The sequence below is a fragment of the Falco biarmicus genome, chromosome 11, assembly GCF_023638135.1.
Source record: "Falco biarmicus isolate bFalBia1 chromosome 11, bFalBia1.pri, whole genome shotgun sequence".
Taxonomy (NCBI): Eukaryota; Metazoa; Chordata; class Aves; order Falconiformes; family Falconidae; genus Falco; species Falco biarmicus.
This window is the reverse complement of record NC_079298.1, coordinates 19,268,730-19,295,785: the sequence shown is the minus strand read 5'-3', so window position 1 is coordinate 19,295,785 and position 27,056 is coordinate 19,268,730. Positions and strand designations below refer to the sequence as shown.

The following is a 27,056-nucleotide window of genomic DNA, read 5'->3' as shown; positions in this document are numbered from 1 at the left end:
GGTTGTTACTGGAAAGCAATTTGATATGTTAAGCAGTTCCTAATATACATTTGAATGTGCCCATAAATTTATTGCGTGTGTTCTTTCAGCACTGAAATTTCTTTTTTCTTAAGGTAGTCAGCAACTGAAAACCTATTTAGAAGTTCAATTTTTACTCTAAACAGGATCCAGAAGATGTAAAGGGATTGTTACAGAATTGAAATATGTGTTAACAATTAATTCACATTAGTCCAGGGGTACTCTTGCTTAATCTTTTTTTCAATGTGAAGTCAGACTTTTTTTTTCTCTTTATGTCCCTTATATGATAGTTTTTACGGGGACGTATCCCTAAGTATGTAGCTGTCATCAACATGAGGTTAATTTCCATTTTTGGAGCTTAGGATGTTTAGTAACTGCTAATGGAAGCTTTTCATTTTAGTACATAGCTTGTACGTTGTGATTTCAGTCAGTTACAGCCAAGAAAGTTAAATCAATTCTTTTTTACGTGGCACAGAAATACTTGCTGGTAACGGTGTTTCTTGTTTGCATTACTAAGAAATGGCAAGCAAATACTTGGGTGGTTTGATTTTTCTGGACACAGACACTATACATACAGTGTCAAAGATGACAGCTGATTTTGAGAGTTCAAAGATGTCTATGTTACCATTTTCTATGCCTGTTTTACAGACTGGGGAAGTAGACGTTTGTCTCATCTAAGGCGGCAGTTAGAGCAGACCTTGCATTTGGTGTAGTCTGGCAATGAACATGGTGCATTTGGGCTGAAAAGTTTTTCTCAGTCAGGATTTAAATTACATGCCCAAGGTCTTAGAGATCTGTGGCAGAGCTCGGAGGTTAATCTAGACCTTTGTGGGCACTAGTTTGGCTTGAAGTGGCCAGCAGCACCCACTGAAACAGGCAAAGCTGAAGCATTGTGCTGCTGGAGGTGTTGATGCGAAAGGGAGTAGAGCCTCTGCATGGTCTTGTGCACATAAGATTTTGTAAAGAATTGTGCTGTATGGAGGTTATGTGGCACAGTACCAGCCACTGCTGTTGGCCGCAGACCTGAAGAGGTGATTTTGGTTTGCTTTCTCAGTCTATTACACTCATGTAGAGAAGACCAGAGCTAATCCAGTTTTAATAGGTGTGGCGCTAACACTTTAATACATAAGTACCCACAGTCTTACCAATGGGGAGCCTGAAAAAGCGACACTGAGGAAACTTGAAAATGTCTCTCGCAGCAGAAAATCCTGAAGAGGCATGAAAACCACCACTCTCCACCCCCCCGTTTTTTTCCTTCTTCTTTTGTTATGTTGTGGTTGATTTGAATCTTCTTTGAAGATTTCAACTCAGAAATAATGTTCATTCTGTTGGAGTCGACAGACAAGAACTAGCTTTTGTGGTTCTTGAGCTCCTCAGTTTTGTTGTAGCTTTTAATCATCTACCACCACCGATTCTTGCCTCGTACAATTAGGCCCCTTGTATTCCATGAATCCCACAGCTGTGGAATTCACCCACCACTGCAAAGCAGGGCTCCAGAATTCAGGCTTTCATTTATGGATACCATATGAAAAAAGGCACCTATTTCTTCAAAACTATTAAGACCCTGATTGAAATTCTAGAAGTTGCAATGACCAAAATCCCCTACAAAAACGCAAAGTGAATTTAAAGTGGAACAGTGTGTAGACCACTAGTTTATAGGGAAAGCTGCTCTGTTCATCTGATGAGCCACTCCTTTTTGTGTTGCAGAGGGTGTTGGCAGTGTATAAAGATTAAAAAAATAAACCTGGTGTGTATTTTTAGCTGTTTAACTTTCAAACTGATATTCTTCATTGCATAGCCCTAAAGCAGTTTGCAGTAACATGATTCATAGTCCCACACTAGTAGAAGGAGTGGTTGATGTGAGCTCAAGAGTTGATTTAGGTGACTTGCTGGTAGGTAATTGCACAGGATTTGGCTTCCCCTGAGAAATGAGCTAGGAATTAGTTTCCTCTATTGGAAAAGCTTTCTGGATTGTGAAGATGCTTAGCCAGGAAGAGAAATAGTAGAAGGCCAAAAGGTGGTGTTCCTTAGGCTATCTAGTTGGAAAGGAGAAGCATCTGGAGATATTGCCAGGAGTAACTGGAATTGCAAGCCCTGCATTAGGCAGAATTGAGTCCTGGATGAAGTGCTTTTATTCCAGCCAAGAGGTGTGAGAAAGAGAACCCAGAGAGAGGGAAGTTCAGAGATCCTTAATGTGGTGCTAAATAAACAGCAGTAAGGGTAGCGTCAGCTACCCTTTCACTCTTAGCTACCTTTTCACACTTTAGCTTGGTTTAGCTTATTTCTGGTGAACAAATTTGCTCGCGGAGGCTCATGCATTTTAGCTCTGCAGGTAACCCTCAGGCTGAGAAACCTCAGCATCTGCTGATTCAGATAAACTTAAGATTCTTGCTATTTTTTTTCTAGTAGCAAGAAGATAATGTTAGTCTTAAACATGTCATTTAATTCACCTGAAACTGATGCAGTTTCCCTGTCTTCTGCACAACAATATTGAAAAGCTTTAATTCATAACCTAAAGCCATATATATATATTCCTCTGATGTTGATAACGTTGCTTTGGGTGTTGTAGGAATTCCTGACAGAGAAAGGGAAAGACTTCCACAGCTGTAAAGAAAAGAGGTTAATCATGCACAGGTGACTTCCTGCTCTAGGGCATGTGGAAAGAGAAGCGTGTAGGTTTTGTATCATTTCCAGTGAAATGCAAATGAAGCAAGAAGAAAAAATAGGTGGACATTGATATTTGGTAGGATCCTTGTTGCTCAATAATTAAATCAGTATCTGTATGAAGTAATATGCTTTAAAAAGGTAGACAAAGCATGCTAGGAGTAGGTAGAAGAATTCTGAGTGACAGAATCAGAATTCCAGATGGTCTAAAACTGATGGGATGAAAGTTCAGTACTACAGGAATTAAAAGCACAAGTAGAGGATGGGGGAGTGATTGGTTAGGCATTCAGATGAGGATGATAGTGGTGTTACAGTGCACTAGAGAATAAATGCATCTTTACCAATGTGATGCTTGATACATTACCAAGAGTGATGAGTGTCAGGCTATATTTCTACTGGTTTGGGTGTGCTGAGGCTGTAGTTTGGAAAAGTGTCCTCAGGTTTGGATGAAGAGCTTTAAAAAGTATGTAGACAGACTGGAAGGATTGCAGCAGGTTGCAGTAACAGTAGAAAATACGATTCCGAGCAAAGGTTAAAACAAAAGTGTGTTTAGTAATGAAAGTAAGGGACAAATGTTATAGTTCTGCGAAGGGTGAGTTAATAAAGATATTTCTCCCAGTTCACAGAGAGTATGGCAAGACAGAGTAGAAATTTTTAGGTGGGCCATAAGGAAAACATAGCTCATCAGAGCTGCGCAATAGAACAAGTGATATTGGCAAAGTTAGAAGTGGAATTTCCTTTCGTGGAGAGATTTTTAGAAGAGATTTGGAGCCTGATGTTTCTGTTTACTTCCCTGCTGTATTTCAGGTATTTTGCTGATGATGTGCAGGAAGGTTCATGGGTGTTGTGTTTTGCTGAAGGACTGCCTTCCTTAGGTATTTGATCAATCAGACATTAAACTCATAAATACATGTTTAATTAATTGAGGTGAGCTGAGATGGAGTGGTTGTGGTGTAGTCAAATTTCTTTTAAAGAGAAACTTCATAGCTGTTTGCAAGAGAAACTTCAGTGAATATAATTTAGGTATTGAATGGCAACTGGATCAGCATGTGCCTGTGCAGTTTTAACTATTTAATGCAGAATTTACTGCCATGCATCTGAAATCTTAGGGCCTTGTTACATGTAAATGAAATGCTTCCTATTACCCCTGGTGTAGGGCAAGTTTAAAACACATGCATCCATAGAAGGGCTTCAGTATCCTAGAAAATGTCTGTGAAAGTTCACCATTAATTACATTCCTCCCAATGAATATTTGAAAGATAGTGAAAATTTCTGGAAGAGTAGCATCTACTTTTATTGTTTCAGGATTAAGCCATGATTACCTGGAACTTGAGCTTCTCCCCTCAACAGCTAAATGAAATTTTTACAATTCCTAAGGACAGTAAATTGTAGTACCTTTCTTAAGGTATATATGATCTGTTTTGAGCAAACTGGTCTTACTAAATAAATGAATTTTAAAATTGTGTCAGTAATACTTAGTCACTATTTTTTTGTTGGAGGTTAAAATGTCAAATGCAAAAAAACACATTAACACTTTTAATTGCTTCAGATTTGTTTAATTACTGTTTCCAGCAGTTGGAGGAAAAGCTACCCAAACAAATGACTGATTCCTTGGTTTAAGAGAGATTGGCTCACTCTCTCAGATGTTGACTTCTGTGACTTACATGGATGCCTTAAGAGGCATAAATAGCTTCCTAGCTAGTCTAAAATCGTTCATGCTGACTTGAAGTTGTAGTTGCTTTCACAGGTTGAAGTAGTACATGGGGTGGAAAAACTTATTACAACTAGTTGGAAAAGCATTTCCAGGAAGACATACCTGTGCTCTACTAAGTCTGCTGTCAGCAGAGATGTTGCTTGAGTTGCCGGGAGGAGTCTCAGCTGGAGGTTAAGGAGTAATATACTCTGGTTAAGTAGAGTCCTTGTTAATACATTAATCAAACACCTGGATTGCTTATTACTGTCAGCCAGAGACTTCATCTACAATGATTGGCTTTGTTTTAGAAAGCCTTGAGAAAACATTATTAATCTCTGGCTGCATAGTTCAAAATATATTTTACTGCTTCTTTTAGGGATTGCTGAGGGCTTGGTTGGGATTAAATTTTCTTCTTTTCCTGTGTTTTTTTTTTTAGATAGAGAGATAATTAGTTATGAATTAGTGTAGTCACAGTGTGTGTGGGGGTTGGGGTATGGGGTTTTTTTGTGGGTTTTTTTTTCAGTTGGTTGGTGGTTTGGTTGGTTGGTTTTTTATTTCCAAAGGAAGCAGGTAATATTTAAAAAAAAATAAGAAGTCACACAGGGAAAAGATGTTCTCCCTGCTCTTGTGCAATAAATCAGCAGCAAAGATCAGGGATCTTAATAAATACTCATTAAGATTTCTATGAGGAAAATGGCAGGGTTTGACTATTGATGTATTTTTAAGGAAATGTAGAAAGCATATGAAACAGGGATATAGAGGAATTTTACTACAAATTGCAAAAGAATGTACGTTATTTGCAACTATTTTACTTAATAAAAAATACAATGTTTCCCTTTGTAGTCCCAGGATAATTTTTTAACAAAAGTGCATCTCTTAATTTACAATTTGAGAGGACATAGAAAGCATACTACTTCAGCAGTGGCAGGGTCGGATCTCTCTGTGCTGTTTCAGGTATGTTTATGGACCTGCACAAGAATGCCAGGTTAAGAGCTTTCTGTGTGTCTGCTACATTTTTTTTTGTTTGTTTTGTTGTTGTTATTAAACACAGAGTCTTACTATTTCAGAAAAATACAGCTGAGAGGCTGTAGTATGTAAAGAACATAAGTGTGCAAGGAAGCCTGGATGAAAGAGCAAGTTGAATGCCTTCTGTCACCTACTGGGTTCCTTCATGAGGTCTGACTTTTGATGCCCATCTTCCCGTTGCAGTGGGAGTACTTGGTTCCTGTTAAAGCTGGTGTTTGGATGGAAGCTGAACTGACCCTTAAGCATAGCCTATGCCTCCTTAGAATTTAATATAAATTAGTGCAGGTTTTAGTCTAGAACTCTTATTTTTATTTGAGTACAATGAAGTAGATCCTGGGGCTTTGAATGTGAGCAGCAATCACATACAGAAAAGAAAAGGTTTCTATGAACAAGCTATACAGAGGATGGTACACTGTCATTCTTATAGTGCCTAAATAATTTAGTTGCAAAAGCTACATCTGGTTATATACTAGCATTTAAAAAACCCCATAATTTTCTTTAAAGCGAATGATATTCATTATATACAAGGGCAAACATGCTACCAGTTATTCTTATCAGAAGCTTTCAATAGGAAGCTGAACAATCAGTTATCCACGTTTATTTTCTTCTATTTCGTGTCTGTCTTCTGTGAGGTGGTATCTCATTTTTCTTCATACTCTCTCCTGACTTTTCAAAAGTGTTTGGCATGCCAGCATGCTTATTAAAAGGGCTTAATTAGTCTCTATTCTTCGTTTTGAAATACACTGCACTTGCTTGTTTCTAATCCTTGAACTGATCTCTTCTTCCTTTAGTACAAATACAGCTAAGAAAAGGTTGCTACCTAGATTGTTAGCTCCAATTCCTCTGACATAAGATACTTTCTAAACAGAAATCTGATTTGGAGCCAGATTAAAAACACACGTGCTTGTAGTTTGGGAATTGGTTTTCAAATTGAGGTCTGCACAAGCAGAAAGTCACCAGTTAGAAGAACTGGTCAGATTCAGACTTGTGATACTGTCCTTGTATTGGGTTTTACCCTCAATTGTTTTGATTTTCTATCACCAGGGTCCTCCGGGTCCTCCAGGTTTACCTGGTCCATCAGGAAAGAGAGGTCCTCGGGTAAGTAAAACAGCTATGTTCTTCTGTAGCTCTAGGCAGGTCACCAATAATCAAGTTGGACCTTGCATAATTTTGTTTTTCTCAACTTTATTCATATGCTTGGTGATAATGAAAGTGTATGATTCTTAACGTTTGATGGACAGGTTAAAGTCAGGCAAAGCAAACAGGTTTTTTTCTGCCATGAGTCTCCAGCATAGCTAATTCTGTGTATGTGTGCGTACACAGAGCATTGTTACATTTGTGCCTAGCGGTTGCTGCTCGCAATATTAACTTTTAGTTTTTCTGTGCTGCTCCTATCTGCTGCAATCTAAGGTCATGTTCATTTGTTTTTGGAATGAGAGGGAGTGAGCAATGCATGCCACAACCACAGAGGAGCAGGCAGTGGAGACAAAAAAAACCACTGCAAGAAGGGGGGGGGGGGGGGGGGGGGGAGAAAACTCTTCCAAAAATCTGTTTTAGTCTCTTGTGTTACAGCAGCTTGATAGAAGGGGTGATAGGTATCTGGATAATTTGCCCAAAAAATGAGCTACAGTAGCAAACATTGATTTATTTTGCGGGACTGGGTGCACCACAGCATGAGCAGGGACAGCAGGCTTGTCCTGTGCCAGGGGACAGAGCACAGGCTTTGCTGCAGTGAGCTGAAACCTGTGCCCCAGGTGCCAAGAGGGTGGGAGAAGCCTGTGGCGCTGCAAGGACTGGTTGATGGGGCAGACGAGGGTAAATCTGTGTTTGTACAGTTCTGTACAAAAAAAAACCAAAATGCTTGAGGAGTCCCTGAGGTCGTGGTTGATTTGGGCGGTTTTAGGGGAAGGGCAGCTGGAGGGAACAGGTAAGGGTTTGCTGTGTAGATGAGTTCAGGCCATGGTACTTGGGGCGGTAAGTGGTTATGGCTGGAGTGCACTCATTTAGGCAAACTGCAAGTGGGAGATAAGGGAGTAGTTTATATGAGGGCTGAACAGATGTGTGGGAGGAGTTTTGACTCAGCCTTTTGAGGAACGTTTAAACGAGCTGCTTCAATAGTATGTTGAACATCCTGTGCTTTCAAGGCTTGGTCTGACTGGGTAGGAAAGTGCACTGGTCAAAGGGGCTGAACACCAAACTGATGCTTTAGAGCAGTTGGATGCAAGGCACTGGATGAGACACATTTAAAAGTACAAAATGAAAAGCATTCCTTCAAATCCATATCTTCCTGACTTCTTGGATACTTTTTTCAAATTATCCTTCTATGTAAGAGCTGACAATTTTTACAGCTGAGCTTTCCGTGTTGCTTAGTGCCTCTTGAGGATATGTGTGGCATCAAGTAGATCCTCACAATTGGCAAGTTGGCTTTAGCTGAGAGGAGGCTGACCATGTGTTTAAAGCCGTGCCTGCTAGTGATAACTTTCTTTTCAGTTGTTGTTTGCTTGGGGTTGTTTGTTTGGTGGTGGGGTGGGGGGGTTTGTTGGTTTTTTTGTTTGGTTGGGGTTTTTTTTTGGCAGGTATAGAGTACTTAAGAGCACAGTGCTCTACCATGTGAGTTTTCTAGATTAATTATCAAGTAGGACATGCTTTCCAATGTGAAGAGACAGCTTACATTGGGATGCCTGGAAAAGTATGGAAATTGCAGAGATGAATACTTGCCAGTGGTTCTGAGTTTAAAATATGTATTTATATGGACCAGGAAGGTCTATAAAACTATTTGATTAAATAAATGTTTTTTTTAATATCAGTGCTCTTTAGTTTGTACAACGCTGATAAATTTGAGCTAGTGAAGGTGTATGATAAAAGTTGTTTAAGCCAAAAACCTTGTTTATGCAAAATTCGTGTCCCTATCTGCTAGTCTGCTCTGTGACTTCTGTATTCCTTCACACAAACTGCCATTCGTGATCTTGAAATGTGACTCGAAGTGTCAAAGGGAAGCAGCAGAATGCAGAGCCACATTTGCCTGGGCTGCCTTCATGGTCTATTGGGTGTGTGTCTAAACCTGATCCTGACAGATTCATGTAGGCTGGACATTTTGGGTATGGTATCAATGCCTGATAAATGGTTAGAGATTTCCATTAAAAACTGATTCTGATCTCTGTAATTCTATGGTAGAGAAGTCCACATCTGACAGTTAGGTTTTCTAAGTGTCTTGGCTTGTTCTGAGTTTCTCAATAATTAAACTTTCAGCCATTTCAGTCAGTGATGAGATGAAATTCCCCTGATGCCTCTCATTTCACAAGGATACTTATGCACCTCTGCGTTGCAATACTATGCCCCAAGATGATAATGTTGCAGGCAGCAAAAGCTAAGAGCCACTTCAGCACTGCAGCTATGTTGGCACTTTCTATTTGTTTCCTTTCTCCTAAACCCCTAAGAGCGCCTCCAAATTTGCCAGTGTGCAAATTAATCTCTCAAACAGCACATGGGATTAGCATTTCTGTGGAGTTATGTCAACATTGTCATTAGTGAGAGGGAGCACTTGATTGATACGGCTTTCAGTGTTACTGCAAGGTAAAACTAGTAAATTCAGTCTCATGCAAGGGAAAGACAAACACGGAGTTTATCTGTTGTTAGACCACTGAATATATGAGAAAGTTGAAAAGGATTCTTATTATTTTTGGCATTTGGATTAATTGTTTGGGTGGAATTTTTGCTTTAGTGAATTCAACAAAAGCTTTGTTGCCCATTTACCGGGGATAGGTTTTCACCAGTTCAGTCCTTCAGTGTTTGGAAGATGAACAGCTGCTGACAGCCATTGCAACAAGTATTTTCCCTAATTTGCAGTTTGTCAAGGAGTGAGGATGGCAGAATGTACTTCAGGAACAGACACCTATCCTGGAAGGTGTAGATAGCCCTGATAGCCTATTCTGTTCCTGGAATGGCTTAAGTCCAACCCTTACAGAAACAAGCCCATTTTCCACACTAGCTGTGGGAGAATCAGGTTGGTGAAGGGTTTTTGTCTGTGATTTGTTTAGAGAGGGTGGAATATGTTGCTTTGATTTATCTTTCAAGTCAGTGAGAACTGATCCACTTCCTTCTCTTTGCAGTGTATAGCTGGGTACCTCAGAATGTGATTTTTCTGGTTTTATCCCATGTCTCCAAGTTTTGTAGCTGGAGAGCAACATTGCAGTGACTGTGTACCAAATACCTGTCAAGAATTACTTGGGAAGACAATAGAAACTGAGATTTTTAAAAGAAGTATTCAACTTCACTTTTAATTTTTTAGGAAGATGCGCATGATTTATTGCTTGAAAATCCTTTGAAAATCCTGACCCATGCTTCTAAAAGCAATGATGAGGCAGTAAAATGATTCTTTGCAAACTGTTCACACTTGTTCAGTAGACTACTGAATAATTCCACTCTTTTTTTTTTTTGGTTTTTTTTTTTTTTAATAGGGTATTCCAGGACCACATGGTAATCCAGGTTTGCCAGGATTGCCAGGTTCAAAGGTGAGTTACTTTATCCATGTTGCTATGTAAACACATGAACTTCTTAATGACTTTTTGGAAGCCTCGGAACTGTTTCCTATAATAGAAGCAATTGGCCTTCTTTGGTTTACAAATGGAGATTGTTACTATAAACATATTTTAATTAAATGTAATCATTCAAATTGAACTTCAAATCAAAATAAAACAGCAGTTTATTCAGGGGAGAAAAACAAACCCTGTGTGTGCAGAATGATGACTTGGAAACTGTTATCCACACAATTAGTCTGTACTTCCCAAAAGAGTTCTTGTAAATCAGCTCAGCCTCTTTGATAAACTGGAATTTTAAGTGACGATAAGCATATAATTGCTGTAACGTTTTACCTTGCTTTTGAAAAGAAAAAAATCAAGGAAAAAAATGAAGAAAAATAGACTATCATTCTCTATAAATTCCACTTTCAGGTCCCAACCTTTGCTATATAAATATTCTAATATTTCAGACATTATCACTTGATTAATATGCTAGAATAATTTTCTGAAGATTTGTGGGTGTGATATTTAAAACCAAAGACAAAATACTAGACTGGAAGTTCAAATAAAACCCTTCAAACTTACGTAACATATGCCCTTTAAATAGCTTTGACAGATTTGTGCAGTTGCAGAATGCCTTCAGCTCATATTTGGTTTGAACAATTTGATAGATATGTTAGGAAAAAACAGCAGCAACCATGATCTGTTTCAGTGTGATTCCTAATTGCAGGAATCTGGCCTGTCATGACAGGTGTTAAAACTGCTTGAGGACATAAAAAGAATTTTAATAAAGCTTTCAGTGTCAAGCACTGTAAAACCAAGTGACTCCATTTTTTATGTCTGTGTGCTCTTGTTATTATCTAGTTTTATAGGAACAATTAAACTCAGAGGTTCGTAATTAATTTTACCATATTTATGCTGGCTTTATAATGGAATACATTGCTAGGAAAATAATTCTAACCACTTACTCCTACGATTTGGTTTATAATGTATTTTCCCCCTCCACTGGATCATAATTCTTATCAGTTCTGTAGTTGTCTTTGTGAATTTAAGAATAGAAGGAATTGTATGTGTGTGCATGTACCTATATATATATATATAAATATATATATATATTACTAGGTGCTTAGTGATCTCTTTCATTTGTTAGATTATAAATTATACTTTCAATACAAGTACCTTCTGAAACACTTTCATTTAAAGAAAAATTAGCCAGGTTCTCACCACGTTTTGACTATGAAGATCCAGTTGACCCACACTGACTACGTAAGCTGAAATTAAACACACTTTTGTCTGATCTTAAAACATCGTAAATGAGTTGCAACAGTTTTCTGGCAGTAAATTAATGCATAATTTTATTCTGCCTTTGAGATGCATGGTTTTTTCCCTCCTGTGCTGAAGCATCCTTTATGCACTTGCTTTTGAAGCAAGGGACATTAGCTAATACCCTTACAGTGTAGTATCCAGCCCTGAGCATGTGCTAGCAGTTCCAACTGATAGCCGATGTCCTTGGCATTTAATTCCTGATAAACAGTTTATTGGTGTTTTTAAAGTCATTTAAAAGTATTCATAATGTTTTGCTGTGTTCCTGGCTCCCTGAAAAATTGATTTAAGAAAATCTAGTTTGTGGATTCTGGCACTGTTCTAACTACACCATAATATTACATAGATTAAGTAATTAAATACTTTATTTTATCTTCACATCTTGAACTGTGGTGACGTGTTGTTAATCCACAACTGAAGGCCATGCATAACAATGGCTGTTTGCTTTTTTAGATTAAAAATAATGAGGAATTAATTGGGTTTATGAGGGAAAGGAAAGGTGATGGGTATGTTATCAGAGGACCTGTTTTGACTCCTGGAGAGCTGATCACAATTTTGTTACAGCTCTTAGTTTGATATGCCTGCATTGGAAAATGGAAGCAGAGGACAGGTTGGAGTTGTACAAAGGTATCTAAGTATTTACCTTCCAAAATGTGAATCAGCTGGAAAATACTCAGATAACTCCTGCCATGCTGAAGAACCATGGTGTCTGTGACCTGACATATCAGTTTAACACAAGAGATTCCTTTTGCCGTAATTCCAGCCTTTTTACTTAGTATTCAACAGCCTTAGTTTCTCAAGTGGCCTCACACGTTCGAATCTTAGCTGCAGAGGGAAGGACGAGCCCTGATCTGCAGGACCGTGTGCAAGCCCCGTGGCACTGCAGGTGGAAGCGCTGTGTGTTGCAGATCTAAAATGGCCAGCCGCCAGGAAACCCCCACACCGCTTCTCTTGTACGTCCCTCCGAGCGTCCCGTGTTGTCCCTGAGAGCAGGGTTGTGCTGGCAATGACTAAACACCATTTTTTCCCCACTTTAGCTGTCTTTGAATGAAGGGCACGTATCATCAATCTGGCACTGCTGTGGGATAAACTTAATAGTAACATGTATTTCCTTGGCTACAGAACACACTTTTGACTGAGGAGAGTAGATCTTGATGCTTGTGAGGAACACCTGGTGTTACTCTACAGCTTTTAAATCAAAAGCACTGTTGAAGCCTGTGCCATTTATATGAACAGGTTAATGAAATGTTACAGTCCCTTTTGCATGCAGCTTTTAATATGAATTAGTCAAAGGGCTTCCCCATTTCCTCCTGAATCACTGTGTTTGCAGTTATGAGTGCATTAATGTGGTTTCAGCCTACGGCCTCGGGAACCGTCAGGGTGACTCTACTCGGTCAGCATGAAGCAGTTCACCCAGGGCTGTCTCAGGAGATGCCATTTGCTGGCGGCTCCTTTTTTAAGGGCAGTGAATTTGACTCTGAGGCGTGGGTTTGTGGTGGCCCATAGGTCTGTGGGGCCGGCTGCTGGCCTGGCTGGTCCTGGCCAGCCCCAGCTCCCAGCCCCTGGCAGGCCTCAGGTCTCCGCGGCATGTCGGCCTGCAGTGCCTGGCACTTTGTATGGCGGGGGTTTGAAATAGGAGAGATCGGTGTGGCAGCGTCCTTCCCCTCTCTGTGGCCTAGTCTTGGATGCAGACAGTAACTCCTGGCCAAGAATGATGAGCTGTCTCATCTGCTGGGAAGTAACTCGCAATTGAAGAGAGGCCTTTGCCATGTTTACAGCTCTGTCCTTCCCAGCCACAATGTCTGTGCTGTGTTGGGCAGGTGCTGAGCGTGAGGAGGCCTTGACAAAGTTGTAATCAATGCAGTAATACAGCCTGATGATCTTGCGCAGTGCTTGGGGAATAGGTGGTGTCCTGAACCGGTGGGGACATGGGGAGAGCATTTCAGTGGTGGTGTCTGCTGTCATCCTGCTTAGATTTACCAGTAAAATCTGCTTCTTAAAAGTTTCTGTGACATGATGAAATTTGGAAAACATAAATCTCATTTCAATGTGAACTCACACTATTATGTTTTGTTCTAGGTCTTTACTGAAAGAGTTATGAGAAAAAAAAACCCTGTAATAACAAGTGCATTTATATGAACGTTCCCCCTCCTTTTGTCATAAGTTTGAAAATATTTTTTTACACATCTTATTAAAAACTCTGTTCCCTAATGATATTAATGAGTTAAATTTCTCTGTGACAGGGCCCTAAAGGAGACCCAGGATTCTCTCCAGGACAGGCAAAGTGTGGGGAAAAGGTGATAGTTTCTTGATATTAGAAAAAATGTTTTGTCTGTTGCATTCTTTTTTGAAGTCTTTTTAATATTCAGGCAAGTTATAACAGCACAATGCTTAGTATTTACTGTGACACTGGTGTATTTTGACACTTAATTATGTGAGGCTGACCGATGCAGACACAGGTGATGTAATGACCAAAGAAAACAGAAAAAAAATATTTCAAAGCCTTAAATTAAATTATATATTTGATTTAGTTTATAACAAATAAAAATTTTAAAACATAAGTACTTGGAGAACAATTAAATTTAATTCGGTTCACACTGATAGACCAAAGTAGAGGTTTCAGAGTTTTTTTAGTACCTTGTATTAGTGCAGAAAGTTGTGTAAGACAAAATTTGGTGTTGAGAAGTGCACACATTATTGCATGTCACATTGTATTTAACACTTCTTTTAACAGTCTCTTGACGGTAAGAATTCTCCTTTTTGTTTCAGAGGCTTTTCCTGCTAGTTCCTCCTAAGCTGCTTTAGCCGAACTAGCGGCTGCTCTCCTGCCCAAAATATTTGTGTATAAATATTTAAAATGGTTCTTTATAGAAATTGTGGGCTTAGAAGCTTGTGATTATTTACTTTTTAGATTGCAAATCTAATGACTATGTATAAAACTTTAAAATCAATGTGATAATGCTAAAAATGTAATTGTATGTTTGCATTCTAATGTGTTAACCTATGTTCTCTCTTTTAGGCTATCTTGTATTTATATTAAGTTTTATGAAGAGAATTTGCTAGTAGTTAAATTGGGGAATATTTGTGCTAAGTAGAAAACACTGTAGGAGTCCAGGACCACTCTCTGTGATAAAGCAAGCATTAGCAGATAACTATTGTTTTCTAGCTGCTGCTGTGTGCATAAAATAACATATTTTTTAATGCATGCGTTCTGTCAAACCTTAAAATTCACAAATATGTATTTCCAATGTTAAAGAGCTGCTGAGAAAAATTCAGAAATGTGTCTGTTGATGCACTGATAAGAAACTGGAGTGTGGCTTTTATAGAAATAGCAATATTATGTTAATCTAACCAACTTTTGCTTTTGACAGTCTATCATACTGTTGTGAGCTATATGTGTCTGCCTGAAACTCAAGGTATATTCTTTGGCATGAGACCATGATGCCACAGAACAGTTTAAAGCTCACCCAGGTATATGTGTGACCTACACCTAAATACATGCAGAATGTATCTATAATACAAACATACGGAATTGATATGTATTTTTATAGTTCTTGCTATTTTGGGTTCTTAATTTTTTCACCTAAGTCAAATTTGCTCACCCTAGGTAATGAATTTACTTTGATGCTAACTTGCTTCTAGGATCTTTTCCTTGACTTATTGAATTTGAATTTGGGCACCAATCCTGCAAGAGTGCATCTCTTTGCTGTCAGTCCTGAGCAAGGGAAAAAGGACTGGAATAACCTTCCTTCCTCCCCCATCTACAACAACCATAAAAAAAATGCATATTTGCCCATTTTTGTAGCGTTTGAGATGCTCTATTTCTCGTTCTTATATACCATCATGTAGTTACCAAGTTTAAAGAACTGGAATGAAAATAGCCATATGCCACCATAACCCATTTGTATGTATGCATGTTTCATGTTGTCTTTTAGACATATTAGATTTACACCATGTTTTATGTAGCAGATACTGAAATGGTGTCCTGATTCCTGGTTGAGGATTGTTGGCATAAAAGTAACACAAACAATAAACAATAATAGTTAAATACATGTATATAGAAATATTAAAGAAAAATGAGGTGAAACCACTGACTTCTGAGGGAAGGGATACCTCAAGAACTGTATAGCTTCTTCACTCCCATTTATGCTGGCCAGAAGTATATGTTGTGAGGTTGTGAGCTAAGTCTGTTCCAGCTGTGATTTGGCTGTGTGGTTATCATGCAGGAGCATGCACTTTGCACTAGGAGGTTGCAGTTGAGGAACTGTTGCCTTTTCAGTTTTCGTCCTCTAAAAAAATAAAAATGAATCTATGCCTGATAAAACATTAGCTACTTCTTTGTACCAAAAGTCCAAGCATGCAGAGAAAATATGGAGTCCTACAAAGTTTATAGGCCTGTGTCATGTTCCAGTGAAACATAGTGATCCTGGATGATTTTGTTGTACAGGGTGATCCAGGCCCCATAGGCTTTCCAGGACCACCTGGGATCAAAGGCCAGAAGGTAAGATTCTGCTTCCGTTTTCATGTAACCCTCTCTGGCTCGAATCAATAGCCATCAGGTGGATGTCTGGTGGTCAAGAGGCAATAGAAGGGCTTTGGTCTGCTCTTGATACTGGGACTGTCTACCGTGTCAGGCTATAGGCCAACAGTTCAGCATCTTCCCTTGCAACTAAGTTAAGTGAGATCATCACAACAGAATGTAAATTACAGCTGCTTGGGTTGGTGTTCTTAACAGGCATCATGTGCCTCTGCTCAAACAGAATAAGTACTAGAGAAAATAGGCTAGCCTGCGAGATATATTCAGTTTCCAGTAATAGCTTTTTCATTTCTTTTTTTCTATATTGTGTATTTTGTAGTATAGAGAAAGCTCCATGGGATATCCTCAGTATTCCTGCACTGAATTATTTGCTTTCTTTCTGAATATGTTCCAGAATCGCTAAATTAGAACACAAATAGAGTAAGTTCTACTTTTGTCTGCTACATAACACAGTATTTTTAATGTGAGAAGCATCAGGTGCCATACACTGCATTTAGGAAATATATCCAAATTATGGCAGCCCTATGTATACAGAAGAGCATAAATCAGACAAGTAGTTTTGGAAAGGGAACATGAAGGATGTCATTGGGGGAAATGAGACAACCTTGAGAAAATGAGCACAGAAGACTGAGGGAGTGAATATACTTTATGTGGAAGGAGAGGTCACCTGACATAAATCCAGTAGGCTGCTGTGATTAGTCAGATGGTGACTGGTGAGGTGGCAAAAATCAGCAAGAAAGCTGGGGGGAAAGTACTATTAAATGCTGTCTTTGCAGACGATAATCCAGTGTTGCAGGGGTAATAGAAAAACATGAAGAACACATATCACAGCAGAATTATGAAGTAGTATGTAACACTAAAGGCAGCTGTAAAGTGTTCAATCAAAAGGATGGAATGAATTGTTAGAAAGGTAGGCCCTGGTATTTTTGGCCTGAGTTTTTGACATATAGAAAAGGAATAGTAATTAAATGCTTGCCTGCTATTGAAGCTGAAGAAAAAATGGCATTGCAACAAAAATTACATTCAGTGTTATGTTTTAAGATGGCTTCATTCAACATTGTCTTACTCTTAAAGTGTATGATTTTTTTTTTTTAAGTCTAGTAATTGATTTCTTGAATTGAACAAACCATAGTAAAAATGTGAAAAGGGAGCTATCACTGAATTAGCACCAGGAGGAGCATGGAAATTTATTTTGCCAAACATGTGGCCCACAGTTCTATGAACTGAGAAAACGTATAGCTGTGACAAGAATTTACATCCCCTCTGTTGAGAGTTAACCTACAAGCCTGAACACTCATAGCTTTTGTCACCACTGATCTTGGGCCACCTTGAGATTTCCCAAGTATTGTGCTTTCTTGTTTCATCAGGTTGATAGTTTTGCTCTGAAAACAAAGTAGTTTTTGTTTTAAAGCTTTTAGATGGGAAGCAGCTGTCACTTGTTCTGGATTATGAGACTGACATTCGGGGGCAAGGAAATTAGAATCTTATGGCCATCATGCTCTCTTCCTGCCACAAGAATTCACTCCTTATCTGAGGGTTAGAGACTCTGTGGAGAATCGTGCTCACTTGATCACTGGAAATTTTACTGTCTGTTTCCATGTTGTACACATCAGACACTAACTAGAACCATGTTTAAGATAATTTCTGCCTGACCCAGATTGTAAGAATACCAGCTTTTGAACAGCGCTACACCTGTAAACAGTTAAAATTATTTCACGCTTAATTTTTTTAACGACAAGCCCATGATTTATTGTGAACTTTAGTTATTGCTTTTCAATATACATAGGTAAACAAGCTGTTAGCTCATTGTGATCTCAGAAATTGTTTTTGAAGGAATGTGAGCACAAGTAGCTGTGAAGTAAACCAGCTAGAAAGATCAAGTATTTCTATTTTTCTTTTGTATCCCAGTACTACTGGAGAATCACTATGATATTGGATAAATAACATATTTGTGATATTCTGTCTCATCCAGGTAAAAAGGAAGATTAGAAAGGTTATATATATGAGTTAATGGTGTCCCAAATTCTATTTGATTTTGACAACTTGTGTTAACTGAGTAGTTTTTAAACAGTGGGACATTTGATAGCAAATAAAAGCTCTAATGTTCTTCCAGTATTTTTAGTAGTGTAATACAAATCTGTATGTGTCATGATAATTAATTTTGGTCATATTGAATTTTGTCAGTGGTTTCCTGAAAGACCTGGAAATTTGAGTTTTTTTCTTTGTGGAAGTCATCATCCATTTCCCATTAACTGGAGTAGTGGCTTTGGAGAGCCGCAGTGGAGGGTGCGCTGTGAAGCCTGCTGCCCTCCACTGGGCACGGTCGTCCCGCTCCAGGTTGGATGTGGAGGAAACTGCGTCTGAGTTTTCTAATAAGAATTTACCTGGTTCTGAACTTCCTGTGCAACATATAAAAGCATGTGTTGTGGAAGTTTGTGGCAAGTGTGCATATTATTTTTACATTTTTGACAAGAATAACTTTGAGAAGCTATATTCCATGTGCTTTTGGTTCTATTTTTCTGAATATCTGAGATCGTTAGGAGAGTTTCTTGCAAAGATTCATTTACACACCCACACCCCAAATATTATATTTTGAAGCCCTCAATGCAATAGGGCAGCACTAGTAAACTACTGTTTTGGATTAGAACTATAAAATGATATGTTTCTCTTTATAAAGCTGAGAATCTATGGTGTTTTGTAGCAAGACAGTGAAACAAACGTATGTTAATAATCAGGACTCTGGAGCAGATTATTGTGATTAACTTTATTTTCCATTACATGCCATGTGTCGGGGTATGTGTCCTTGTGGTTGCATATAAAATATGACATATTTCTCATGCCTGTAACACACTATAAAAAACCAAGTTTTGCTTGGGGTAGGGTTCCAAAATTATTCTAGTGTAAGAACAGAAAATTGCATGTTTATGAAGTGTTTAGAGGCCTGCTTCTTTCAGGCATCTTTTGAAGCAGAGGAGCAATGGCAGGAGGTGAGGGTTAGTTTGAGGGGAGTGCTGTTTCCAGAGCAGTTGCACAATCTCATATCTGGAGCTGTCTTGACAGGACCATCTTTAAATCACCACTCAACTCTTCCCTTATATCAGTCCCAAGACTTCACAGAGTAGAAGCCTCTCCCTTCCCCCTCTCCCCAGAAACGTCCTACTTCACTGTACAGACAGGTGAGTACTTGCCTCTGCTAGCCAGAGTACTGAGGGGTAGATTGCCAGCCAAAGGACAGTACTCCTGGGCATTAACTTGCCTGGGATCATGCCAATAAATTAGAATGACTACAGTGTCTGTGTGGTTGCAGGTACTTTACAGTGACATTGCAAAAGACTTTTTTTTTTTTTAAAGATTGGCTACAATTTTTGGGCTGACTTTATTCCCTAGTATGTGTGTAACGGTAAATCATGGGAATCGGGATCTATAAAATCTCGATAAAATTCACATACTAAACTATAATATGGTAAGAAATGTTGAAGGAAAAAACTTGGATGCAACCTGAGAATAGCTGCTTTTGTCTTTACATGTGCATCCTGTAAAGGGCAAGGGAGATAAATAAATTTCAAAGCGGTACCTGCGGTGATGTCAGTGTTATGCTACAAAGTGTCTCCCACTGTTTCTCCTAGGAAAGTGAAGTTAGCCTTGAGCAGGAGGAAACTTCAACTCTGTGAGAGAAATTCCTCTGCTGAATTAGGTGGAGAAAATGTCCATCTTCTATACATATGCTTTTCTTTTTTTAAGTGGTGTTTCCATTCCTTGGGATATTTGGGCTAAGAGATGCTAGGTGAAAGCTTAGTTGTGTTAATATGCATCATCAAACAAGACAGAATGGAGCTGTGAAGAAAAAAACCCACAAAACAAACCATTTGCCAATGAGGTTTTTTAAAACTGGATGCCATGTGGTGACAATGTGGAGCTGATAAGTAAGTGTTGCAAAGTCTCATGTGACAGCACATGGAAATATGTTTATATGCTAAACTTACCCCATACCCAGAAAATTTTTTTCTGGTGCTTTTCAAAGACTAGTATCTCTCTGTAGCTGATGGTTGTAGCATCAGGTATAACATTCCACCTACTGATTTTTAGAGGTTAGAGAAACTTCTTGGCTCTCTAGTTTGCTGGTGTTATGCCAGATGTATTTTAATAACAAATGCATATAAATTCTAATAAAACACAATGGGCACCAGAAAGGTGGAAAGACTTGGCTTGAACAGTCCTTGCTGTTATGATTTAACATCTATATTTTGCTAAATACAGACTTCATTCAGTCTGGGTCCCACTGTGCTAGGCATATAGTAGAAGTCAGACACTTAAAGTTGCTATGAAGTCTTTTCTGATCGTATTAGTTGGCGGTAAAGGTTTTTTCTCTCACACAGACCAAAGTATTCTTGCAACTTGCTGTGTTTGTGTAATGTGCTTGAAGTTTGTGTTGCTGTAATTGGAAGCTGCAAACCTTTCTCTTCCACAGTGAGCTTTTAAAATCAGAGTATTAATCTTCATTAAAAATTGGGAGGTATTTCATTCCACAAATCAGTGCATGTGAACTTGTATTCTTCTTGTTTACTTTCATCATAGCTCAGAGCAAACTGTCTTATTTATATGGGTATCCTCAAGAATACAAACCCAAACTAATAAAAACCTAAGAATTTTAAGAAGATTAGCTAAGTTACAGGAAAGGAAACTCCTATGGGAAAACTCTGTCTTTGGAATGATACTCATTTTAGCATGGTTTAGCTTCATTCTGAACCAGCGTTAGGTGAGTTAGAATAAATAAAGTCCATGTTAACTCTGAATAAGGACACAGGCATACTACAAAATATGAGTTCAGAGTTTTCCTCTGGGAGAAGTAAGATGCTGTTGTGTAGAAAGGTGCACACTGGTGATCAGTCCTCCATCATCTCATAGTTCCTCGGGCGTCATTTTTTGAGACTGTCCATGCAGGTGTTAATCAGCTAAACTGACAGACTTTGAAACCAAGTGGTGATAAAATTCTCTTTGAGTGTTTCTGTATATAGTAGCGTTTGCTTTCCTTTTCTCCACATACAGAAATAATAAACTACTGAGAGATCTCTTCGAGCAACACGTGCTTTAGTTGAACATTAAGCATGGAGAGAGGATAAAATTGTGAAATGGATAAAACTCATGAAATAGAGTGGCCTGGGACTGTAAAAAATGATACGGCTTTGTGAGGCACATCTTGAAAGCTAAAAATGAGTTACTGGCTTATGCTGGCATCTGTATTTCTGCTTTAGCAATTCAGTAAAAAATTTGGTCTTAGGCACACATTAATACAGTAAATCGCGATATTTCATACTAACTGGTTTGTCCAAGATCAGCTCCTGACTATCAGTGTTACAGATTTATTTTTTTTTCCCCAACAGCAATGCAGACCTCCTTCCTTAGATGCAAGATAACATATATAAATTATTTAGATTTAAGCTACAGGAGAGGATTGAAGCCAGAATACATTATATTTTTTTTTAATTGGCAATGTCCTGTGTGTGATTAGCAAAATGAAAGGACACACCTGCTCTGTTGGGTTTTGAGAAAATGAGGCCTTTGGGTTTCTTAATGAGTACATCTCTTTTGGATCAATATTCCTCAAACAAGCCTATACTAGCAAAATGGCAAATTTTGAAGCCTTACAGATGTCATTCTCTTCTTTATCTGAAATGATAACCAAGCAAAATCATTCAATCTTTAATTTTGTATGTAATAATAAAATTAATTTCATGCAGAAATACTCTTGTGGTCGTGCAAAAGCTTATGCAAAATTTTGGGATACCTGATCTGCTGAAATCAGTTGCAGAATTCCTTCTTACTACAGTGTCTCAAGTCTCTACTGACTAATGAGTATCATCATGCTGCAAGGCAACCAGATGTTTGACATCAGCCAAGACACTCCCACTACTCAGTCAATGTCTTTGAGGCCAGTTTTATGATAGATTTCTATCCAGAATAAGGATTGTTTTGGTCTTTCAAGCTGCAGCTTTTGGAATTTGTGTATTCCCAGTGCCTCTTGCAAGGGATGTGTAGACCAGACACTTGGCTTCTGCATCAATCATGCAACTGTTACAGGCTCCCTTTTAGGCTAGCTTGTCTGGGTATCGTTAGTACAGTGTAAAGACATCCAGTGAGGTTCCCCTTTCAAGTATGCTGGTGCAGATGCAGATTCCAGCTCTACTTTTCTTTTTTTTTTTCTTTAACAGCTAAAATATGCACAAAATGGTCAATGCACAGGAAGTAAAGTTTCATAGCTTTGTGATTCTAGCACCACGGTAAAGATTTCTGGGATGAGGAACAGGCTATTTTCCCTACTGATATAAATTACACAATGTAAGGGCTAGGATTTGTTCCATGTTAATTTAGAAAAGAGATATCCTGTGTCTTGGAAGGTCTGTCTTTCTGGAGAGCATCCTAGAATACTCTGGAATGACCCTCTACTTACACCCCTCCTCTGAACTGCCCTCTTCAGAAAGGGCATCGTGACAAGGATTTGGAGTGAGGAAATGCATTGTACCAAATCTAGTTCTTCAGTTTCAGCAGTAACTGGCAACAGCATCCCATGTACTCTCTTGTTTAGAAGAGTGCAAGTCTGGAACTGTCTTTAAGCGCCTGATATCTTTAAAGTGTCTAAACTGCTATGAAGATTTCTTGCTCATTTTCTCTAACTCAGCTTTCATATGAGCTGCTAAATGTAAACCGTACTAATGCTGCAGACAAGCAAGACTGGATAATGTTTCTTGTTAAAGGGAGGTTGGAGTAGGAAAAGAGGGTCCATTTTGTGTGTTTAACTGTATTTATCGCATACCTGGTTTTCCACCTACAGGGTCTTAAGGGTTATGCGGGACTGCAAGGGCCACGGGGTGAGCAGGTAAGTGATGAAAGTAGAGTACACTATACTCTACAGATAAACAATTGAGCATGGAAGAATGCATAATCCAATATAAGTGTTCAATATAAGCAATCAATGTGAATTACTGACTGCTTAAGGAAATACTTGATCATTCTTCATCAAGAATTCAGATTAATTAGAGATCAGTGTGGTAAAAAATGGTCTAAATGGAATGGAAAAGACCAACTTGTTTTTCTTCAACTACCATGCTGGCTTGCCAGAGATGGGTGTAAAATTCTTGTTAGAAGCACAGTTTGGATTCTCTCAATGCATTTTAATGCATTTTAAATCTCCTAGCATGTAGAAAATGAAGATTATTTAGTGTTTTTTACCCACTTCCATGTCAGTTCAAGAAGCAATCTGAACATAAATTTCAAAGACATCCAGTTGCTGAGGCACCCTGTTAGCATTAACAAGGCTCCTAATGGCAGAGTGGATGGAAGCATGAGTTTCCTCTTGGACAGTGCTGAAAGGGAAATGGCGATGATAAAAGATGATAGACACCCGAAGGGAGATGAAAACTTATGAACATCATCCATGACTTTAATGAGTTTTATACACGAATCTTAATTGAATGAGTGGTGATTTTTATTACAAGCCCACAGGCATTTTTCTGTAATGACTATAATTTAGCATTGAGATAAGAGATAGCCAGTGAAAGTCATTCTTAACATCAGGGGAAGAGTGAATCTTTGAAGAAGTTGCAGATGAAAGATAATCAGTTAGTTACCATGGAGGAGGAAAAAGTGAAGCTTGCATTGAAAAGCAATTCTGCTCATTACTCATGCAGTCAAGCATGTAAGTTCCTTCAAAGGCAATGCATGTTCAAGAATGTGAAAACTGGTGATGTGCAGCTGTTTGATACCTGAATGTTTTCGTGCAGCTGCTATAAATATTTTCCTTCATTATTATCACTTAAAAGATACATCAGAGTATTTTCTAAGAGAACACTTTGGATGAAAGAGTTAAGAGATTTATTTTGCATGTAGTTTATACTGCTGGTATTTTGAGGCCTGACTGGTGAAGGTGATGGGTTAGACCAGTTAATTGTCATCTGTAGCACCTACCTGTGTTTCTAGTTTTTAGAAACTTGTACAGCAAGGACAGACATTCCTCTGAATCTGAGAGTCATGAAACTCCTTGAACAGCTGGTAACAAAGGAAAAGTTTTAAAGGATAAGGTATAAATGCAATGATTCTACTGCTTTTTTAGTTTTTTCGTATACATGTGTTTTGAGGTACATCTGAGCCAAAATAGGAGACCATGGGTCCTAGTTCCATGAAAGAACATCTGTCAGAAGATGAATCACTAGCAGCTGAAAGCAGGTGACAGAATCATCGCAATGACAGCTCATTTAAATAAAAAATACTGCAACCCCTTTTTTGCATCTGCAGTTCTGAGTTCTGCTTCCTAAGATTACTGTTTCACCATAAATCACCTGTGAACAGCTCAGAGAGGAAGACATGATCCATTGCTGTGGTAACACTGACGTGTGACAGTGGGTGGAGGGTCAGGCTGCAAGAGTGTCCAGTTTATTAACTTGGCTTATTTAAAATAAAATTAACTGAACAGAGGTAGGTGAAGCTTCATCTATCTTGGTGATGGGCACATGGCATTTGGCACCATTTCAGAAAAGCACATTTGTCTGAAAATAAGTAGTCAGATGTGCTGATGCTAAGTAATAAAATAACAAAATTGGCTTTTGGATTTGAGTAGGAGAAAGAAGATGAAGAATAGTTCGTTATATTCATGACTAACCCAGTGCTATATTGACCTGATTCTGGCAGAAACAAACAAAAAATAATAATTTGTAAAGACGCAAGGATTCTTCTCCAACGAGAACACATTTGTTCTAATACAGCTAAGACCAGTGCAGTTCCTTCATTATCAGGAGCTGTCTCCTGTAGTCTAGCCCAGTTACTTTTTATAAATAGCATCTATGTTTTGTTATGGAAATATGGGGGTGCGCACACTTGTATTTCACAAAATCTTAGACTACTCTTCTTGTAATGCCTTTTAAAGGATACGTAAATGAAATTGGTGGAGTTACTTATGTATAATGAGTAAATTTTAGGGTATTGTGGTGTAGCTTACTCCGAGAGCAATTTTTCTATGAGCTTAAGCTGTTGGCTTAAGACAAGGTGTTAAAAGAGAAATGATAAAACAAATAAGCTCCAAAACATGACATTAAACCTGTTGTTTTTTCCTCCCCCCCCCCTCCCCCATCCCCCTTTTCCACTTAGGGAATTCCGGGAATGGCTGGCAATATTGGGGCAGTTGGTTATCCTGGCAGGCAGGTGCAGTAACTATATTAATTATGTCTTTGCAGTTTGGAGAGTTTTCTTGTTTGTTCCTTTCAAAAGTACCATATCTAATTCTTTTGGAACTGTTAATAGTATAAATGTATTTGTTTATATCTTATCATTTATCCTTAAAACAGACCTCTTTCACAGGTAATGCCGTCTAGGTAATGTTGAGTCTTGTGGTTTTTACACTTGTATGGGTTAGATGAAGCAATGCTGTGCCTTTCTGGAATACATACATGATACTACCAATGTACTGAATCTCTAAACACTTTATGTTCCTTCATAAACCTCATGTGGATGTATGTGTTTTATCTTTTTCATATATCAGGTCCAGAAGTGATAGGAAACTTCCTGTTGTAGTAGAGTTCCTCCTGATTTTCAGCAATGTATTTACTTCACTGCTGAAACTATTTCTTCAGCCCTTTAAGGAAACAGAACATTAAGAGTTTATTTTTTTTCCACAGTGAGATATTTGAGGAGAACCAATAAAGCCAGAAAGCAGCTTTCTATAAACACAAGCACTTATCTAAATATTGATTTTTTTTTTTAAAAAAAAATTACATACAGGCTAACAGATACCTCAGTCCAGTAATAGAAATAAGACATAAAGTAGAAATATTCATTTTTTTCCCCATATAAAGGTATATAAACCAAATTCACAACTGTCTATGGTTTTGTGTCTGCTTAAAGGGTGAATTTGACCAATATTTCAGTGTTTTATTTGGTTAGGTTTGCAATGGCTATATATTTTAAAATTCCATTACAATATTTTATATACTAATGGATGATAACATGTTTGCATTGAATCACAGAAAATGTTTAAAGCATTTGGACTACATATGATGTTCTAACATTAGCTTTAAAATAATGGGAAATGTGTCCAAATATAAAAGCTTATGAAAAGTCCTGTGAAATTATGTCACTGTAATGCCAGATCACTGGGTCTGGAAAAAATTTTCCTGCTAGAAGAAATAATTTTAATGTAAAGGAAGCTTCAGTCATTGTCTTAACTTTCAGCCATGAATTAATGGGAGACCTTTCTGAACAGGGGAGTGCTTTATGACACCCTCTTCAATCCTAATAATTTAAAGAATGTATTGCCAGTTTAGAGTTAAAAAATGCTGTTACAGTTATTTTAAATAGATCGTATCTGGTTGTTTAAAATGAAATACAACTCATGTCTTTTTGTAATAGGGCTTAGCTGGACCAGAAGGTAACCCAGGTCCTAAAGGTGTAAGAGTAAGTAAGCATTTTAAGCATTTTGGCATGCCTGTGTATTTTTGCCCATACGGTAAATAAGCAAGGGGATGAGGAATTTCATTCAGCTCTGCCAGTTGTATGCCCTCTGAACTACTCTGTCTTTACAGAACCTACAAATGGGAAAACATAGAGTTTCTTTCAAAACACATGTAAGGATTTATTTTTTTTTCCATGGTGAGCAGCATAGAGCAGTCTTCCATTGTTGCCCGTCCTCTTCATTTGGAATGCATGCAGGCAAGAGAAGGAAAGCAATGCTAAATGTGGATGTGTGAGCTGGGAGTGAAGAGGAGTGCATGTTTCCTGCCTGAAGCATTATTTCCATAATGGAAGCTGTCAAGAAGGGAGACATATCTGGCAATTGCAATCTGTAACAGCTACAGAAGCTGATAAAGGGAAAGCATCTTGTCACATAAAAAATGTAAAAGTGCTCTTGAGATTTTAGAATGGTTTGGTTGTAGTCATCTATGTCCCAGGGTCCAAAGGCTCTTAATGCTCTGCTGATTCAAGCTTTGCTTTTGGTTAGGTTGCCTTTTTTCTGGGTCTTTTTGTTTGTTTCTTTTTATTTTGGTTTTTTTTTTAATAGGCACATGTGCATGCCTACATATGCTTGTATGTGCATAAGTATTTTTTCAGGCTCTCCCCATCAGGCAGTAGACATGGGTTTCCAGAAACTTGCATGTTTCTGGTTGCACCTAGGATTTGAAGGAGACTTTTGCTAGGTGTTTTCAGGCCCTCAGCTCATGCTGTATAGGTTGCTGAGCAGTGTGCTGTGTTCTCAAATACCTATTAAAATAATCTTACTGTGCTGCTAAATATG

General features: G+C 38.3%; 1 protein-coding gene across 2 annotated transcripts in view; it reads left to right on the top strand.

Moving 5' to 3' along the window:
* Positions 1 to 27,056, top strand: part of COL24A1 (collagen type XXIV alpha 1 chain) — a 147,549-nt gene that overhangs the window by 15,625 nt on the left and 104,868 nt on the right. For both annotated transcript variants that reach the window (XM_056356293.1, XM_056356292.1), the window contains exons 4-10: positions 6,446 to 6,499; positions 9,859 to 9,912; positions 13,485 to 13,538; positions 15,689 to 15,742; positions 22,608 to 22,652; positions 24,917 to 24,970; positions 26,174 to 26,218. In XM_056356293.1, the coding sequence (XP_056212268.1) occupies positions 6,446 to 6,499; positions 9,859 to 9,912; positions 13,485 to 13,538; positions 15,689 to 15,742; positions 22,608 to 22,652; positions 24,917 to 24,970; positions 26,174 to 26,218 (360 nt within the window). The remainder of the gene's footprint in view (positions 1 to 6,445; positions 6,500 to 9,858; positions 9,913 to 13,484; positions 13,539 to 15,688; positions 15,743 to 22,607; positions 22,653 to 24,916; positions 24,971 to 26,173; positions 26,219 to 27,056) is intronic.